General features: G+C 36.1%; 3 protein-coding genes across 4 annotated transcripts; 2 read left to right on the top strand and 1 right to left on the bottom strand.

Moving 5' to 3' along the window:
• The first annotated feature begins 1614 nt into the window (after nt 1-1614).
• LOC109008528 (tubulin--tyrosine ligase-like protein 12) lies at nt 1615-6566 on the top strand. Its single transcript, XM_018988651.2, has 15 exons — nt 1615-1987; nt 2076-2348; nt 2449-2573; nt 2670-2886; nt 3039-3164; nt 3328-3584; nt 3699-3806; nt 4145-4286; nt 4386-4551; nt 4887-5044; nt 5147-5470; nt 5670-5744; nt 5947-6016; nt 6114-6271; nt 6368-6566. The coding sequence occupies exons 1-15, from the start codon at nt 1715-1717 to the stop codon at nt 6512-6514; spliced, it is 2619 nt and encodes an 872-aa protein (XP_018844196.2). The 5' UTR covers nt 1615-1714; the 3' UTR covers nt 6515-6566.
• A 2970-nt stretch (nt 6567-9536) lies between these two features.
• Nucleotides 9537-13088, top strand: LOC108999440 (pentatricopeptide repeat-containing protein At2g06000). 2 transcript variants are annotated; one of them, XM_035695229.1, is made up of 2 exons: nt 9537-11912; nt 12563-13088. In XM_035695229.1, the coding sequence occupies exon 1, from the start codon at nt 9913-9915 to the stop codon at nt 11701-11703; it is 1791 nt and encodes a 596-aa protein (XP_035551122.1). In that variant the 5' UTR covers nt 9537-9912; the 3' UTR covers nt 11704-11912; nt 12563-13088. The 2 variants fall into 2 exon arrangements, with proteins under 2 accessions (XP_035551122.1, XP_018831878.2); XM_018976333.2 differs by having other exon boundaries at nt 9552-11832.
• A 717-nt stretch (nt 13089-13805) lies between these two features.
• Nucleotides 13806-17818, bottom strand: LOC109008520 (thiol protease aleurain-like). Its single transcript, XM_018988639.2, has 8 exons — nt 17528-17818; nt 17279-17400; nt 15907-16022; nt 15723-15796; nt 15272-15536; nt 14966-15097; nt 14421-14556; nt 13806-14099 (listed from the first exon to the last, which is right to left on the bottom strand). Exons 1-8 carry the CDS (start codon nt 17710-17712, stop codon nt 14062-14064), a joined length of 1068 nt encoding a protein of 355 aa, XP_018844184.1. The 5' UTR covers nt 17713-17818; the 3' UTR covers nt 13806-14061.
• Nucleotides 17819-19427: the final 1609 nt, after the last annotated feature.

The raw sequence follows: 19427 nt of genomic DNA, 5'->3' as shown, positions 1-19427 counted from the left end.
CCACAGAATAGTGAGAAGAAGTTAAGACATGATATACTAAGGACCCTTTACACGGTGGGCTTAATTTCTTAGTTCGAGGAAGGCACCTTACCCTAGAAATTCTCAGGTAGGGGTGGACTACTATACTATAAATAGAGGTTAGTGATTGCTAACAATGGTGATTCAATGCAGAAGCTCCTACAATTACTCCATAGCAGACCCTTGGGTGGGCATTTAGAATATAATAAGACCCTTCACTGAATCAAAATAGAGTTTTATTGGCCAAGGTTGAAAACATTCATGAAAATGCTCATTAGTAAATGTGAAATATGTCAAAGTGTTAAGGCAGATCAGTCTAAACATAGTGGCCTATTACAACCCTTCCCATCCCCTCACAACCATGGACACATATGAACATGAATTTTGTAAAAGGTCTACCCTTTTCTCAATGACTCAATAGTTTGTGGGTTGTGGTGGACAGACTCATTAAATATGCCAATTTCACTCCCTTAATTCACCACTCAAAGATTATAGGGTTTGGAGTGATAATTAGAGACACTGCAGGAGAGATTTTGGCTACTTTGTGTTCAAACATAAAGCAGAAAATGAAGCATGTTATAGTAGAGACATTGGCCTTAAGAAGAGCTATGGACTTTTGCATTGAGCAGAGTTGTCAAGAGTGATACAGGAAGGAGATTCTCAGACAGTTGTGAAGGATACAAACAACAAGAGAGATATTAATTCTATAGATTATGAAAATGTGATTATTGATATTCGAAGCATGTTTATTGAAAGACCAATCTAGAGTGTTTGCTTTACATATTAGGAGGCCAATACCATGTAACATAAAATGGAAAAGTTAGTTCTTTTATGTTTAGAAGAGAAAGTATGGATAGAGGAAGGTCCTATATAGATTTTAAACTCGGTATTGAGTGAGAAAATCTGTAATGACAGAGTTGATTTGCATATGACGAACAAAATTCTATCTTGATTCAAAAAAAAAAAAAAAATTTGAGTAAAGAGAGTTGTGCGTATTATTTTCTTTCAATTTGTTGTTAGCATAATCCATTTATCTTTAACTTTTTAGAAACAACAAAACACTAATGTTTCAACTTTTAACAAGAGAAATGATATTTAGTTAGTTTTAAGGTTCGTGAATTTTCTTTAAAAGAAGGGACTAAATCTATAATCTATGTGAAAAATTATATTTTAATGATAGACTTTTTTTTTTTTTAAATTCTATTTATCATCTCCACACTACTTATCTTTTTTATTTATTTTTTCTTATCAAATGTGTTGTGTATAAATGAAGAGTAGAATAATTTAATTAGTTTAGGAGAAATAAAACTAATAAAATAAAAATAAGTGTGGTGTATAGATAATAAGTAACAAAACTCTTTTTTATATTAAGTATGCGAAGCTTGCTCACCCTAAAATTGTCTATAGTACTAAATTGTCTATAGTACTTGCACTACTCTTCAATCAATTAGTTATTTTATTTTCAATCTAATAATGTGTAGAACACATCATCTATATTATTTAAATAAATTTATAAGATTAAAAAATTTAAATTTTCTCTTTTAAATTAAATTATGCATAAATATTTTATTAAGTTCGCTCTGCACCGCTAGATAATAGAACTTTTCTCAATGAAACGGGTTTGCTTAAACCCTTTAAGCAGCGGTGCGGAAAGCATTCACTGACCTCGCAGCCACTCTGCTTTAGTCGCCGAGCAATGGCCGTCGCCAAGAGAGTCGAAACTTACGAGGACTTCGTGAAAGTCCACGGCCTGCTACTCACGGCATCTGGACTCCCTCAATCGCTGCACTACCAGCTTTTCCGTAAACTCTCGTCGGATACCTTCGACGGCGGCGCTCATTTCAGAATCGAAACCTGCGATGGTCGTCAGAGGCGTCTCTTCCTCACCTCCGACTTCATGCCCAAGGACTCCCACGTCTTCCTCGTCGACCACGCCTGGACTTTCCGCCTTTCCGACGCCTACCAACAGGTCCTGGGTTTCAGCATAACCTCCTAGTCTCCCTTCACTTAGATATCATTTTCTTCTATTTTATTTTTTGTGTCTTTTTCTTTTTCAGTTGCGGGAAGTTCAGGGATTGGCAGAGAGGATGGCCGCTTTGATGTGCTTGGAAGATATGGATTCGAATTCCGATCCCGAAGAGACCAATGAATCTGTAGACGGAGTTTCGCATCAAACCGGTACCGAACTGAGAGTTGCAGAACTGGTTGAAAGTGAAATCAATACTGCCAAAGAGAACGGACAAGACGGCGCCGTTTTGTGGTTGGAGCTTGAGGAGCTTGACATTGACGATGACTTGCTGTTGTCCCTCGACTTATCTAGTAGATTCCCGGTGTGAAAGATATGCTTTCTTGAGTTTTTTGCATTTAGAATATTTTTGTGGATGTTTTTGGCGTCTCTATATGTTTTTCTCTGGTGGATATGCTAATTAGGGTTTACTTGCGCTGAGTCTCTGCGGAAACAAACTTGAGAATATGGAAATAGTTTCCCGGGAAGTTACTAAATTTGGAAACTTAAGAGCGCTGTGGCTTAACAATAATCCTGTTGTCGACAATTGGTAATGTTGGTTGATACTTTGGAAATTGTTGGTTTAAAAGTAGGTTGTTTATTAAGAGATAATACTGAACATTTATTTCCAAAAAACAAAATCCAGCAAGGAGCAATTAGCTGATATGGTTCTTCAAAGGTTGCCGAATTTAGAAATCTACAACTCACAATTCACCGCCAACTTTGGGGAGTGGGCGTTGGGCTTCTGTGGAGGAGTGTATGTAAAGGATAATCCAGGCAGAGTCCATCAGGGTGACCGTCCATTGGAGAGAGTGGCCTCTCTCGACCTCTCGAATAGGTGTATCCACAGTTTGATCAATAAGGTTCGAACATTATCTATTTGCAATTCAGATATGCAAAGAAAAAAGGACAAAGTTTGATTTCTTTTTGGATTTTGTATGTGCAGTTTGCAGTTATAAGTTAGTCCAAATAGTGTACTCATTGCCGATACTTCTCTAATTCCTCTTTTGTTCAGGCTTTTTCCCCTGTTGAGTTGCCATCTCTATCATACTTGAATCTGCGGGGGAATCCGTTGGAACTGAATTCAGGTGGTGACTTATTGGAAGTCCTGAAGGGATTTCCCTGCTTACAGTCTCTGGAGGTATTTTTGTTTGATATAGCTACAATGCTCCACAGAGACCTATAAAAAAAAAAAACAATGCTCCACAGAAACACTGTTGTTGAAGACTTTGAAGAGTTTGAGTCTTTCTAGATGTTAAATCATTGTACAGGTTAATTATATAAAAAAAAAAATCATTGTGCAGGTTGATATTCCTGGGCCCCTTGGAGTAACTGCCATCCAAATTCTTGAATCCCTTCCTGAACTTTCTGAACTGAATGGTGTCAATGCCTCAAAGATATTAGAAACTGGAAAGCATGTGATTGACTCTATGCTTCGGCCACGTCTTCCTAAATGGACTGCTGAGGAGACTCTTGCTGATCGTATTATAAATGCGATGTGGCTATATTTGATGACATATAGACTTGCAGATGAGGAAAAGATTGATGAAACCTCTGTATGGTATGCATTTATTTAAGAACCCAAATGTTATGCATTAAAAAATTGATAAAAAAAAAAATCTTCTGTATTCAGTGATACTTTGAAGTCGTGATGGTTGTTTGGAATTCTTGGTAGGTATGTGATGGATGAACTGGGCTCAGCACTGAGGCATAGTGATGAGCCAAATTTCATGGTGGCTCCCTTTCTCTTCATGCCAGAGGGGAATCTGGCATCAGCTGTGAGGTTTTCCTTTTATCTTTCTTGAGTTTACTTTGCTGCTTTGATGCAGATACCATTTTTGTCATTTAGTATGTTGACTTAGTACTTTGGCATTTGATGGATTTTCATTCTTTATTATTTACTGAAGTATGTAAAACTACTTGGTGCGTGTTCTACTTCTCAATTCGTCCGTATTGTTAATTTCAACACCCATATGAACCTTATGGTTTTGGTTTATAAAAATGCACGTGGGACTGGGACTTGATATGCATTTTGTTTTTATGCTTGTTTGCCTTTGTTGTAAAGCAAATGGCATTAGCAAAATTGTTGACATAAACAATTCCTATTTTCCTTTTTTTCAGCTTTTCTATTTTGTGGCCAACCCAGAATGTTCAAAAAGGAGATGAGTGTACCCGTGATTTCCTTTTCGGTATTGGGGAAGACAAACAACGATCTGCTAGACTCTCTGCTTGGTTCCATACTCCACAGAATTACTTTATCCATGTATTGTCTTCTATTTCTATATTAGATGGTGACTCTCACTGTCATTAACCATTTAAACTTTGACTTTTTCATCAGTTAAAGATAAATTAATTCCTTCAGGAGTACGAGAAACACAATCAGAAATTACAATTGAGAAGCTTGATCTCTCCATCCATTCAGTCTTCTACAACTAGTAGTATACATCGTACTGATGAATCTGCTTTATGTGTTTACACTGATATTCCTCAAGTGGAAGAGTTATTAACACGTCCAGAATTTGTTATCAGTATGTGCTGCGTTTCACTGCTTTCAAACTCCTTTATGATGGACTTTTAATTAGTATATTATTTTCTTTTGTGGTTGTATTTTAATGTGTAGCAATTTTCTATAAATTGGTTGGATGTTTATGCATCTGCAAGATATCAATAAGGATATGTGATATTACAGGCTCCATAATAGTTATCTTTATCGTGGTCTCTAGGCAAAACTTAGATTTTCTTAGTGGTGGTGGTTTTGTTTGACCATAATTACTTCATATGTGTCATTTAGGTTGTCTTTTTTTTTTTTACTATGCTTTCTTCTCTCCTGTAAGTTCTCTTCTATGATTTTTTTTGCTTACAGCATCTGAACCAAAGGATGCGGATATTATATGGACTGGTATGCAGGTGGATGAGGATGTGAAGAAGGCTGCTGGAATAACGGATCAGCAATTCATAAACCAATTTCCTTTTGAGGCTTGTCTTGTCATGAAACATCATTTGGCAGAGACTATTCAGAAGGTCAGGAAAGCAAGCTCGCTTTCATCTACATGCTACTGTCAGCACTCTTGAATGAACTGACGTTATTCTGTCATTAAATTTGAGTAATTTTCTTTCCAACAGGCATATGGATCTCCTGAATGGTTGCAACCCACTTATAATCTTGAAACCCATCTAGCTCAACTTATTGGTGATTATTATGTACGCAGTAGAGATGGGCTTAACAATCTATGGATCTTAAAACCTTGGAACATGGCACGAACTATTGATACAACTGTCACTGATAATTTATCTGCTATCATCCGTCTGATGGAGACTGGGCCTAAAATTTGCCAAAAGTATATTGAGCACCCTGCTTTGTTCAATGGGAAGAAGTTTGATATCCGTTACATTGTTCTGGTTCGGAATATGAATCCTTTAGAACTATTCCTTTCCGACGTTTTCTGGGTATGCACATTATTTCTTTGGTCTAATAGTTTGCTAGCTACCTATATGATATGCATACAAAAAATATGCCTTTATGATATGGACCCGTTGCATTGTTATCTAAAGATGAATGAAGAACACTGTTTGTGGCCTATTTCGAATGGTATCTGCTTTAGGACAACCCATGTTTTTAAGGTGGTTCTTTCACTTTCATTTTCAGGTTAGATTGGCAAACAACCCATATTCCTTGGACAAGCACAGTTTTTTCGAATATGAGACTCACTTCACTGTCATGGTATGTTTCTATGCACCATGTTTTAACCATACCCTCTATTAAATTTCTGTTACATGTGGTTATGGACACCTCCCATGGGATTTAAACCTGAAGGCCGAGTGAAAGGGAATCTAATGAAATTTGTCCATTTTATTTAGAAACAAGTTTCTGCGATTACAATGAAAGCTCTACTTTAGTCAATGATCACTTTTATGGCTTCCAGAACTATCGTGGGAGATTCAGTCATAAAAACACTCGAGAGTTTGTGACAGAATTTGAACAGGAACATAAAGGTATGGGGGCTTGCTCATCGATAATTATTGTTTGTCTTCCAAAGAGCCCATCACTTTCTCATAACAACTCCTAGTGTAATTCCTATGTTTGTTGTAGTTAAATGGTTGGAGATCCACCTGAGAATAAGAAAGATGATACGGTCGGTCTTCGAGGCAGCTACTGCTGTACATCCAGAGATGCATAGTCCTAGATCGAGGGCTATCTATGGTGTGGATGTAATGCTTGATAGCTCTTTCCAGCCAAAGTTACTGGAGGTTTGTACTTGGAATTCTGAATGCCAACTTCCAGTTATTTATTTATTTATTTAATTTGTTTGGATCCAAAAAAATGATATGTTGTTTGTTATGAAGGTGACTTACTGTCCCGACTGTACAAGAGCGTGCAAGTATGATACCGAATCTATAGTTGGAGGGGGAGTCATTAAAGGTCAAGATTTCTTCAATGATGTGTTTGGTTGTCTCTTTCTGAATGAAACTACCCATGTCAACCCATTGTAATTCTGAGGTTTTGAGAATTAAAACATCATCAACTATAGTGTTTTGCAGCAAAGGTCTGGTAACGTTTAAGCTGACATTTTCCCTATAATTGAGTGTTATGGGCTTGTGAATCGAGCCATGCAAAGCCAAAAGTTTTCAATCGTGGGAGAGACGTTACATTTTGGGGTGAGGGCATTCTTTGGTTGACTCAAAGCATGTTGGGTTGTATTTGAGCAGATAGGGCGACTTGAGGCTCTGTCCGAGTTTGGGCTCCAGTTCGGCTCTAGTTGTGGACAATCCAACCCACCCGAATTCAAAACTATAGTTGTTACTGAGCAGTCGAGTAGCATGTTCAGATTACACCCCCTACATAATCATGTATTGGATAGCCATTTTGATCAGATTTTTCCCAAAACTTTTACTTGAATTTTGAACAGATAGACATCAAATATGTCATACAATACTTATGTAACATATAATAATGTTATTCGTAATATCTATATAAATAACAATAAATATTGTAATATTTATGTTACAATATTACAATATTGACGCGAATTCTGGAGTTTATAGATATCTGAAGCCTGGTTTGGTTTGGTTTGGTTTGGTTTGGTTTGGTTATTCAAACTAATTACTGCTTTGATATAACTGGCATGAATTATACTGCATACCTAGGGTGTTGTAAATAAACAATACTATCTAATAGGTGGCTTGAATTCTACTTGATTAAACTTGTATTCGATTCGACTAGATTATTAAATAAGCCGTTCACAAACAAAAGATTAGTCTCAATTATTAAATGAAATAAACTAGTATAAAACTTGACTGACTTGTTAGTTCGCTCATATATTAATATAAAAATAAAAATTTTATGTGCAGTCACTTTTGCGCACTTTACTAATGTGATTGACTGTGTTACTTTTTTAATATAAAATAATTATTTTGACTAATCACATCAGTAGAGTACTTAAGGAGTAAGCAAAAGTGACTATATGTAGTAAAACTCATACAAAAATATATATTAATTTATAAAGATGCACCATGTTTTTTTTAACCTAAAGATGCATCATACTATATATGTATATACTTAACTATGTCTATTATATATAGTAGGTAACAAGTACAATTGACTAGAGTTGAGTTGGATAAGAGCGTATTTATAAATAATCATGAATAATTGCATTTGTATGAATAAGTTTGTATCTAATTGTATGTTGTGAGTAAGAATACTTTGATTATTTTTTTAATTTTTATTTCTTTCTATATTCAAGATATTTTTAGAATTTTTTTAAACGAGTCAAGTCGAACCGAGTGCTCAATGAAGCACTTGATTTAATTTTTAGTTGAGTTTTAATTTGAGTTTGGACAGAAGAATGTCTTATTTGAGTAGAGTTTGGAAATCGAAAAAGACTCGATTTAAGTTCGGACCGATTTTGAGCTTAATCTTTTAATAATCGAGCCGAATTTGACCAGACACTACTTGCTCAAATTCGGCTCGATTATATCTCCATACAAACCATTACCATAAAAATTTAGAAAATCAGACACAAACATTTTACAACTCCACGATAAAATATTAATTTTTAAAAAAATCCAAATACACCATATTTTATTATGTGATTGTGTAATAGTTATATACTAGTTGTGTCCCTACCATTTTTTTAAATTTAAGTGGTGTTGGTATTAGAACCGATCTTAAATGCTTCAAATTTTCCTTGATAAAACAGGAACGAATGCTAGTTTGGTTATAAGAAAATTTTATACTCTATAAATATGGATGCACCTTCATGTTATTAAAATTCGTTACATAATATCCATTTACATAATTTACACAATATCCTTCATGTCTAAATTCGCTGAATTTAAAAATACACTCACAAGTACCTAGGTGTTTTTCTTATTTATATAGAATTAAAAAATAAAACTAACCACCAAAAGGGCCACCCAAGGTGGCAACTAATCACCCCCGGCCAAGGACCATTAAGGGTAAACAGTCCGGTTTTAGACATTTTTTAGAACTAAATCGCTATCCATCGGTTTTGTAAATCTAAAAACCAATATTTAACTAATTCACTACCAAAATCGGAACTTCAGGTTTTCCTAGTTTCGGTGTGGTCCAATTTTTCCAGTTTTATGGATAAACAAATCATACTCCAATAAAAATTTAGCAAGTGATTGACCCATATCCCTCATTTTATGTTATATTAATTTTATGTTATAAAATTAAAATTGATTTGTTATATCAAAATTCAAATACTATATTAAAAATTATAAAATTAATTTATGTTATATCATTATCAAATGTTATATCAATTTTATGTTATAAGATTAATATACATGAATAATAAGATTTTAAAATCTTATTTTATATTAATTAATAATTTAACATATAATACATAATATAATATAAAAAATTATATAAAAATTATTTTGATATAATCTAAAAAATTAAAAATAACATATATATGTACCGGTTTGGTTTGGTTCGAACCAGTGTTCTAAAATCTAAAATCGGAATCAGATTGATTTTCAACCTGTTTTGCTAAGTAGGAACCAGTATCGGTTCAGTCTGTTTCTTTTTTTTTTTTCTTTTTATTACTGCCTACAGACCACCCTTGTAGGATTGCATCTCACCCACAAAATGAGGTAAATATTCTTGTTATTTTTAATTTTAATTTTTGTTTATTTAGTTTCAGTGGATCCAATAATCTAATTTTAATTGATGTGTGTTTTTTATTTATTTAAGAGTATAAAGAACCTAATTTATTGAAGTATAAACTATAAACATCACAGTCATACTTGAAAGCAATCTAATTACTACTTGCGATTATAACTCGCTGAATCAATTAGATTGCAACTTTGACCCAACTTTTCAATAAATTATTATTGAAGAATTAATTATATAGAAATTGTAAAAATAGTTGGATTATCATTTTCGAATTTCTTAACACCATATGGGCCCTGGGCCCTGTGAAAATGGGCTTATTCTTCTATACGAAACTTGAAACTCGTTTTCATAGCCCAACACCAAGATCCACCCCCGATGCTATCTGCCTTATTGGTCGCAAGCTCCCTCGGGAGGGCGGTGACGAAATTGAAAGCCGCTGAAAACCCTAGTGTCTTGACCATTATCACAGCCACTCCCTCTCTCCTCTCATACAATTTCGTTCTGGTAAATATTGTTCATCGTTTGCGATAATGGGTCAAAATCTGTCTCACTCCCTTAATCTGAAACCATTGAGTTTCAGTTCCATAATCCTCCATTTCTGCGTAAAGGGCTGTCTCTTAGTTTTATGCGTCGCTCTGATCTAACTCACTTTCTGTAGTGGAAAGTGATAACATTTTTGTATTGGATGGTATAAAAGGTGTCTTCAGGCTTTGGTTGCTATGCTATCTTTTCTGGGATATTCACCATCTCCATGAAGAGTACGGAATCAAAGCAAAAACCCAATACAAAGCCTGGGCGACCCAGTTTGAATTCTGGCCATAACCACAAAAGAATCGTGATCGAAAATATCTGTGAACCTAGAGCTGAGCCTAGCGATGGCGTGGCGTTGCAGATGACCCTCTTATTCTTCACAACCCGTACCCCTTGGGTTCGAGCCTCCAAGGTTGCCATTGCCCATTTCCACAGTCTCGCCCAAGGAGTATCTTGGTCCAGGCCCTTCAGTGATAAAGAGGTAATCTCAAACCGAAGTTCCGACGCTTGGTTGGTTAAGGTTGTGTGTACGCTATTTATTCGTTCGCATCTGTCAGATACTTGTTTGGGTTATTTGAGTAAGAACTTGACCCCATTGATTGCGTTTGAGGTTGTTAGAAGGTTAAATAATCCGAAGTTGGGCTTGAAGTTCTTCGAGTTCAGTAGGGAGAGTTTGAGTGTCAGTCATACGCTCAGGACTTACAATTTGCTTATGAGGTCTCTCTGTCAAATGGGTGCTTACGATTCGGCAAAAGTAGTATTTGATTGCATGAGGAGTGATGGGCATTTGCCTGATAGTTCAATTGTGGCATTTTTGGCATCGTCGTATACACAAGTGGGCAAGTTTGATCTTGCTAAGAAATTGCTCGCTGAAGCTCAGCGTGATAAGGTTGGATTGAGTATTTTCGTATATAATAAGTTGTTGGATGAGTTGGTTAGGCGGAATATGGTAGATGAGGCCATTTGCTTATTTAGAGAGCATATGGAATCACATTCTCATCCTGATACTTTCACTTTCAATATTCTTATTCGAGGTTTGTGCAGAATGGGAGAAGTTAATCAGGCGTTTGTGTTTTTAAACGATATGGGGAGGTTTGGTTGTTCTCCTGATGCTGTTACTTATAATACTCTTATAAATGGGTTATGTCGAGTGAATGAGGTAAATAGAGGGCATGAATTGTTGAAGGAGTTACGGACAAGAGGTGAGCCTAAACCAGATGTTGTAACTTATACATCATTGATATCGGGCTATTGTAAGTTGGGTAAGACGGATGATGCCTCCGTTCTTTTTGATGAGATGATTAATTCTGGAATTAAACCAAATGCCATCACTTTTAATGTTCTCATTGATGGTTTTGGTAAGGCTGGCAACATGCTTTCCGCACTGTCCATGTATGAGAAGATGCTCTTTCTTGGTTATTTTCCAGATGTTGTTACCTTCACTTCCCTAATTGATGGATATTGTCGAACCGGACAGGTTAATCAGGGTTTGAAGCTTTGGCATGAAATGAGTGCAAGAAATGTGGGTCCAAATGTGTATACTTATTCTGTTCTTATAAATGGTTTGAGCAAGGAGAATAGAATGCATGAGGCTCGTGATCTTTTGAGGCAATTGAAGATGCGTGATTTTGTACCAAAACCCTTTGTGTACAACCCTGTAATTGATCTATTTTGCAAGGCTGGCAATGTTGATGAGGCAAATGAGATTGTGGCAGAGATGGAGAAGAAATGCAAGCCAGATAAAGTGACATTTACGATTCTAATCATTGGGCATTGTATGAAAGGCAGAATGTTTGAAGCCATCAGCATTTTTAACAAGATGTTATCGATTGGTTGTGCCCCGGATACAATTACTGTGAACTCTCTAATATCTTGCCTTTTGAAGGCTGGGATGCCTAATGAAGCTTTTCACATTAAGCAAACTGTATCCCAGGACCTGGACTTGTTTACGCCATCTTTGAAAAGAACTATTCCTGTAGGAACAAATATGGATATTCCAATGGCTGTTTAGTTGAAGGGCTACTATAGAAGTGGACTTGATTTTGTACACCTAACGGCTGGACAATGCCATTCGGCCATTTTTTTCGTTTAGTCCAAATCAGGACCACACCCAGCCTGTGGCTCAAAAGTTTGACAAGTTGTAAGTTCTTCGTTCATGTCTATCCCCTCGGTGGAATTAAAAGGAGTGGCCTCAAGATTGGCACTGATTGTCTTGAACTTGTATGTTTTTATGCTTCCTTTTGCAATCTGCTCTCTCTCTCTCTCTCTCTCTCTCTCTCTCTCTAGTCTGTGGCCCTGGTTAAAAAGGGGTGGAAGGTTGATCTTGTTGGGTTTGAATCTTCTAAAGATTGGTTGAGGAAGAACAACAAACTTTTTTGGGATGTTTCCTTCGATCTTCCCTCAACCCCCTCTGTTGAGGATGCCTTCAACTTTCTAGGGTTGAAAATATGTCAGGGAATTGCAATGATACTTTCTTGTTGTGATCCCAAAGGATCATGTTTGGTCATCTGTAGTATAGAGAACCGCACTAGTTTAAAGAAACATAATTTTGTTGGTTAACTTGGGTTTAGGTAATCAAAGGCCAAGGTTGAGTGAAAATATATGTACACTTCAAATTATGTTGTCAGTTGCACACATTGCATTGGGCATCCCGTATCCCACTGTCGCTCATGTGTCGAACTGCATAATGGAAGATTATATTATGGTCAGGAACAAAGTGGGATGCCGGTTGTCACCAAGGCATCAGACAACATGATGAAATTTGTAGATAGTCTTAGCTTAAAATCTTATCCAAAGGATTGATGTTAAATTGCCTTCTTTCTTTTAACTTTCTGAATTTTAATGCCCATCTCGATTATCTGGACTTGCAGGCCGGGGATATATTGGATGCTTACCAGATGTATGGAATTCTGAATGACATTGAACGGTTAAAGTCTCATCTCACTATTCTCAACATTTTACATATCTTGAGGAGAGGTTGAATTTGGGGTTTTATTGTAGAATAAATCTCGGCCAGCTGTCACTCTGACCTCAACAAGGTGGTTGCCCGATGTCAGAAGTGGCTAAGATCTCTGGGTGTTCCATGTTAAACGAGATTCCTACATGCATGGAGCTAGATCCACCAAACAATTAAGCAGTTCAATTTTGTTCGGTAGGGATTTATATAGCACATAGTTTTAGCTGGTAGGGTTTTTGTAGTAATCATTCAGGATGACTTCCTACCATCGAATAGGTCGAGAGGACAATGTCAGATATGTAGTGCAGTGTAAAAGAAGCACAAATTGCACTGCTGAAGTGGGAAATTTTTTGCTGGAGCCTGTTAATATAAATTGCACAAGTACTATTCTGTTTTGTCAAAAAATAGATATACTAGAGTAAAATGTTGTTGACAATATTGTGTTTCTCATTGCATCAGGCTTTATTATTCTGCAGTTGTTTTTAGGTTCTTGTGTGAACGGAGTAAAAACCAAGTTAGAAGTGACTAGCAACCTCCATATTTGAAAATACAGATCTCAACAAGTTTCACCCTTTTGCTTTCTTGTCTAGGTGATGCCATTAATCAGAAGCTTCCAATAGTAATGTTATGTGTAATCGTAGAGTGTACAAGTACCGTGTAATTGTTTTAAAAAAGAGAAGAGTTCACTATTAAAAAATTACTTTTTTTCAATCTTTCCGTATATATTTATTTTTTTCAAAGTGATTGTACAACACTTACGGACTGACTGCGACTATCATTTTTTTTTTAAAACCATTGACCAACATATGATTTTTCTCCATCTCTTATTTCCTTAAGCATCTTTTTGTTGATAAACACTATCATTTTTTTTTTTTTACTTTTTCTTTTTAACATCTTCAATTATGGTTTTTGCGTTTTTATTAGTATCATTGTAGATAAAACGATATACATTATTTACAAAAGGATATTATAATATAAATTGCCCCCAAAAAATAAATTCATGTATCTGCCAACACAAATAATTTTCCTTGGTGTTGGCACAATCCCGAACTTGTCTCTTTTAGGACACCAAGCAAAGAGAACTTTTGTGCATCCACAGGACCCCAACGATGATAGATTGCTCGTCAAGTTTTGAATATTTATACAGTTTTATGCAATGAAAATCTCAAAATAGAGCCCACGTCACCATTTATAAAAAATAAAAATAAATATACACAGTGAATATGTTTGTATGTTACAGTCGCCAGCACTGTTGATCTTGGATCTTATTTTGTACAACCACCTTACACTACGATTAAGTCACACGATGACCCTTCACCTTAAATGCAGAGCTTTTTTAAATATGGTAGATTAAAACAAGATAGACTGCATAATCCATCGAAAGAGCCTACTGCCGTATCTCCCGAAACCAGATTATGCGACGATAGGGTATGATGCACATGTTGAAATACCTGCAATTTTTATGATCATTATTAGCATAATTAAAGCTGCAATATAAACATAACCAAGTTTCATTGCAGTATTCAATGGTGAATCTAGAATTTCAATCAAGCATATAGGCCAATTTCAAAATATGTCCTTTGAGCAACAAAGCACCAGTCAATCGACTCATAAAGCACAGGAAAGCCATGTGAGCTTAACCTTTACTATAACTCATAGCCTAAAGACCAGTAATGAACTCTAATAATCTGATCAAATTCCATAACCTATGTGGTTCTGAACTTTGGCAATGTATTGAATTTACGACCGGGGGGGTCAGTTGGAAAGCTTACCGCACATGTTCTTCCCCAACTCCATCTTAAAGTAGCCACTGTCACCCCAGTTTTCTCCCCACGAGTTCTTGACGAGCCAGTAAGAGACGCCATCTTCAACTCCATATCCCACAGCTAGAACAGCATGGTTCACATCCTGGCAGATAGATTTACAGTTTGTTAAAAAGAATGATATGATTCGAGGATTTTCCTCAAGGAATGATAGCATACCAGGAGATATGTGTGTGTAAGTGTATGAACATAATACTAAAAAAAAAAAAATTACAAATTCTAAATTCATATATTGGATAGAGAATTGATAGATACAGATGCTCCTAAGCCAATAAAACAACAAAAGCATGACTTAAAATTTCCAAAATCTTTATAAACCATATTACAAATAATTCTAGACTAACATCCAAAGAACTTATGATGATGCTCTACAGTCTTGAAAATGTGAAAACAAATTAAAGCCTTGAAATTTAACAACATAATCCATCAACTAAACATTGTTTCATGGCCCACATTCCATCAAAATATTCTGCATCCTAATCATAAAAACTCACCATTGGAGTGGTGCCACACGTATCACTTGTGTAAACTCCTTCCTTGTAGAATCGGAAGCTATTTACCACCTGAAATGCCACACTCACTGGCCTAACAATTGCAACCGCATGCTTTAGCTCATCTTCAGCACCCTGTAAACGTTCACCAGATTTTAGAAGTTTCTCAAAAGTCAAAACCATCTAGAAGTGATATTTGGTTAACACAAACGTTTCATCTATTTAAACATTAAGTGCACAAGACACATAGAAACAGAAAACCTGAAGATTATACTAAAAAAAGTATGGAAATTTGCCCAGGATACTTACCAGGGTGATGTTAACAGAGTCGAGGACTTGAATGCCAACATTTTCCGCTGAAAATTTGCATGCACCATCTTTTCCTGTGTAAGGATATGCCTCCTCGGTGTCTAGGCCGCCATTGTATTTGATGTACTCAAAGGCTTGGGATGGCAACCCACCACTGCAGCCAAAGTTATTGAAAGCTCCGGCGCAGTCCACAAGCTGCTGCTCAGAGAGAGAGACTCCCTTTCCAAATGCCTGGGTGTATGCTGCCTCAAGAGCTCCCGTGGTGCTGTAACAGACAAATATTGATGGTTAGGAGGGATAGACTGGTAGATTATATGTGCCTTATTTTGGACATAAGGTGTTTTCATGAGTGGTGGATGCGACAAGGCGAGTTAAACTTTTGACTGAAATGTTATTACTTTCCTCACTATTTATCTCCCTATCATTTTTCTGTTCTAAACTCAAGCCACACCTGAATGTCCAGCAAGATCCGCAGTGGCCTTGGTCTTTAACTGGGCTGACTATGCCTTCTTCCCTCCAGTCTTTCTGCATACAAATACACATGATGATGATGACAATAATACTAAATGATGTGTTACCATTTGCATCGATTTCATACCATTGTATGATTTGTTGTAAAAATTTCAAATACATACCGTTTCGGGAAGAACAACATCAGTAAGCTTGTGGTTGCCCTTCAAAGTGGCAGAACAGTTTTGAGCAGCTCCCAACCTGTGCCTTTGGAACTCTTCCCAAGTCCAATCAGCAAAGTCTGTTCGATAAATTAACACCATAAGCTGGTTGCCACTAACAAAAATCAGTGGTTGGTTAATGTAAACCTCATCTCACTTAATGCTTTCAACATTTTACATGATCCACGACTCAAATACGAACTAAATACAAAAATAAAAGGGTTAGGGTTGAGTGTTATTGGATATGAGCCAACACAAATTGACTCGGTTCGACTTGATAAAATAAACGAATGTACTCTGTGTTTGTCTCTTTAGACATTTTTATTGGAGTATAAAATATTTTAATTAGAAATGCAATGAGAAGTTATGCTTATTAATTATAGTTATGGATATTAATTTTTTCCTGAATGTAGCTGTGAATATGCATTATATAATTTGTACTTATAAGATAAGAGATTGTGTTAATCGAGTCAGATCAAATATTTGGGTTAAATTTATATTAAATGGGTTGAAACAGCTTGTCTTTGGGTCAACCCAAAAAGATTTGTATATTAAATGGGTTATGTCGTGCCACTCGTATTTAAACAGGCCATGTCAAGATTGAAGGTTTTGATCCATTCAATTACATAAGTCCTATTCAAGTTGATTCAGAATGATATATTTATGATTTGGAATAACTTGATCCATGGACATGAATTGTCAATCATAATTCTCACTAGGATGTTAAGAGTATTTATTTGACCTGTAAGATTTTTAATTATTATTCACAATTTAGTTTTGGCCACTCACCAACCAGAAAATCCTTTCAAATTTTCTCGATTTATCACTTCAAAGATTATTTTCACAGAAGTTACGCTTAGTAGAAAATCAAATCAATAAAACTCGCTACACTTTACCATGGCTGTGCAACTAGAGAAAAAAGAATATATAGCACAAATGGGTAAGCAGATGAAACCAATCACTGAATGACATTCTATTGTAGTATGCCAAGATCACAAGCTCCAATTCGTTCAGGATAATTTTCTCATAGACAGAGCTTGGGAAATGAGCCTATATTAGCATGGTCAGCTATCTAGCAGTCTCTGACTTTGTCTTTAGGGGTCCCAATCACACACCTGAATTCAATTAATCCAACGGCTAACGAAGGCCTAAAAATTAATTTTCCATAAAAGAAAAGGAGGAAGAAGAAGTTAGGTGCTATGGTTCGTACACATAACTGGTTTCTAATTCAAAGCTTAAAAATTTTGAGTTAAAGCAATCGATTTCACCAGATGTTTATCTCCATAAATAAGAAATAATACTTGACAAAAAAAAAAAAAAAACATTCAACGCTCACGATTAACGGCAAGTTTGTAAGATAAGCCCTTCCGGTTGGTGGATCTGATGAGTTTCAGATTTTCAGAGAAAATCTCGAAACGTAGCTTCATCTCCTCCCCGGTCTCGTACCTCTTCCCATACCTGCAAACACAGTACAGTTCAAAGGGGGGGTGTCCTTAGCTCACTCTAAACATATATCAAAATAGAAAACAAATTCATATTTTCCGATCACTGATGATCGGATGACAGTATAGGGCCGGGTTCACACCGGTGAGCGAAGCGGGCAAAGGAGAAGGCGTGTTTGGTGTGGCCGACGACTTGGATGACCTGAGCCTCTAAGTCGCGAAGGCCGTCGGATGCCAATCGGATGGGATTGGAGTCGTCGAAGGTTGATCCTGCGGCGGCGCAGAAGAGCAGTAGGAGGATCGACGAGACCAACCTCACGCAGGCCATTCTGTCTCTCTCTCTCTCCGAAGATTGTGGGGTGGGCGACAGACTGTGCGCTGGGATTCGATTCTTATTGGAGTACTCGGGGATTCCTTCGGGTATGTATGTATGAATGAATGGTAGGTATGGGGCTCTGGGTGACGTATACGATGACGTGGATTTCCATAACGTCGCTGTAGCCTAGCCTATATCCCCGTTGGCTTTTTCATATTATATTATCACATTTGTCATGACCCTCAATATTCAAATATTTCAATTTTTTTTTAATTTCTTTAATTTTTTATAAGGTTTTTAGAAAAAAAAGAAATATCTAATTCTGAGCTAGGCTCTTTCTAAAATAGGCCTAGGAGGAAGAACTTAGGAAATTAATTATTAAATATTTTTAAAATATAAACATGCGATATTCATCTTTTCATATAATTTTATATTATTAAATATTTTTAGTTGGGTAAATAATTATAAGGATATCATGATGCTTGATAACTTATAAGTAAAGAGTGGCTCAATTACGGAATAATAATATAAAATTTCGATTTTTTTATTTTTTATAACTTTGCTTTAATCAGAATTTTTTGTAGTTGGAGTTTGGAGTAAGACAAATGCCCACAAATCGTATTCAGACTATAATTGTAAATTACGTTTAGGTAGTGAAGTAATCTCAGATAATCTCTAAATAATAATAAAAAAATAATAAAAATGAAGTCTCACATTTCTTTCCAATGTATTTTGCAAAATATTAACATTCAAACGTTTGCCACATCCCCAAACCTACAATATTATTAACTTTGATTAATCCTTGACTCTTCTCACTTTCCCATTCTCTTTTCTCTCTTATTCTTTTTCCATGTCTTATTCCCACTTATCTCTCTCTCTCTGTGGCGTGCTCATATCTCTCTTGTAGGATTGTAATCGATTCTCCCTACCGATTTTGACTCAAAAATTAATGATATTACGTGTATGATCAAGAAAATATCATATCAACCATAAATATCTTATTAAAATGAAAAATGATAAAAATTACTACTAAATAACAACTTGTATATAATTATGAAATAAAATAATATTATTTTAAATTTGATTTTGACTTTTACTTTTGATTTGATGTGTTTAAATATAATAAAAAAATATTATTATATTTAAAGTTGTCTATAAATTTTAAATGAGTTATTAGTCTATCACTATTCTGTTAAAACACGAAGTAGTTACTGTTAGGGCTAAAAACCGATGGGTTCGGCGCAGTTTTGGTGCCAAACCGACGCCGAACCGATGTCTGCCATGAGAGAAAAAAATCGGCTGAAACTGGTCGATTGGGGGAGAGAAAATTGATATTATCGGTCTCGGCGCGGTGTGGTTCGGTTCCTTGGTCTGCCGTCGGCGTCTCTGTGACGGAGGAGGGATGTGCCGCCCTTTACCATGAGAGAGTAGAAGAAAGTTGTAGGTGAAATGGAGAAAGGAAGAAGATGCGGGAAAGAAGAAGAAGAGGGGCCAGGGGCATATTAAATCCATTTTGAAATGGCGCAGCCAAACGGCACCGTTCCATATGTTTTTTTTTAAGTTCTAAGGGAAAAACGACGCCGTTTTATATACATATATTTTAAAAAATATATATATATAAAGGGTCAGCCGGTTCAGCGGTTTTCCAAGGGTTCGAACTCGCTCCGAATCGGCCGATATCGGTTTTCAACAATTCTTGCTGCCCGCCGACCGGTTCCTTGTCGGTT

This window comes from Juglans regia, chromosome 1 (genome assembly GCF_001411555.2).
Source record: "Juglans regia cultivar Chandler chromosome 1, Walnut 2.0, whole genome shotgun sequence".
Classification (NCBI taxonomy): Eukaryota; Viridiplantae; Streptophyta; class Magnoliopsida; order Fagales; family Juglandaceae; genus Juglans; species Juglans regia.
The sequence above is the reverse complement of the archived record's forward strand: the minus strand, read 5'-3'. Positions and strand labels throughout refer to the sequence as shown.

Coding starts and splice junctions, on each gene's coding strand:
- LOC109008528 (XM_018988651.2), top strand. CDS start 1,715: ATGGCCGTCGCCAAGAGAGTCGAAACTTACGAGGACTTCGTGAAAGTC. Junction 2,349..2,448: donor ACTTATCTAGTAGATTCCCG/GTGTGAAAGATA, acceptor TATGCTAATTAG/GGTTTACTTGCGCTGAGTCT. Junction 5,045..5,146: donor TGGCAGAGACTATTCAGAAG/GTCAGGAAAGCA, acceptor TCTTTCCAACAG/GCATATGGATCTCCTGAATG.
- LOC108999440 (XM_035695229.1), top strand. CDS start 9,913: ATGAAGAGTACGGAATCAAAGCAAAAACCCAATACAAAGCCTGGGCGA.
- LOC109008520 (XM_018988639.2), bottom strand. CDS start 17,712: ATGGCCTGCGTGAGGTTGGTCTCGTCGATCCTCCTACTGCTCTTCTGC. Junction 15,537..15,722: donor GGATCTTGCTGGACATTCAG/GTGTGGCTTGAG, acceptor TGTCTGTTACAG/CACCACGGGAGCTCTTGAGG. Junction 15,098..15,271: donor ACTCTGTTAACATCACCCTG/GTAAGTATCCTG, acceptor GAACGTTTACAG/GGTGCTGAAGATGAGCTAAA.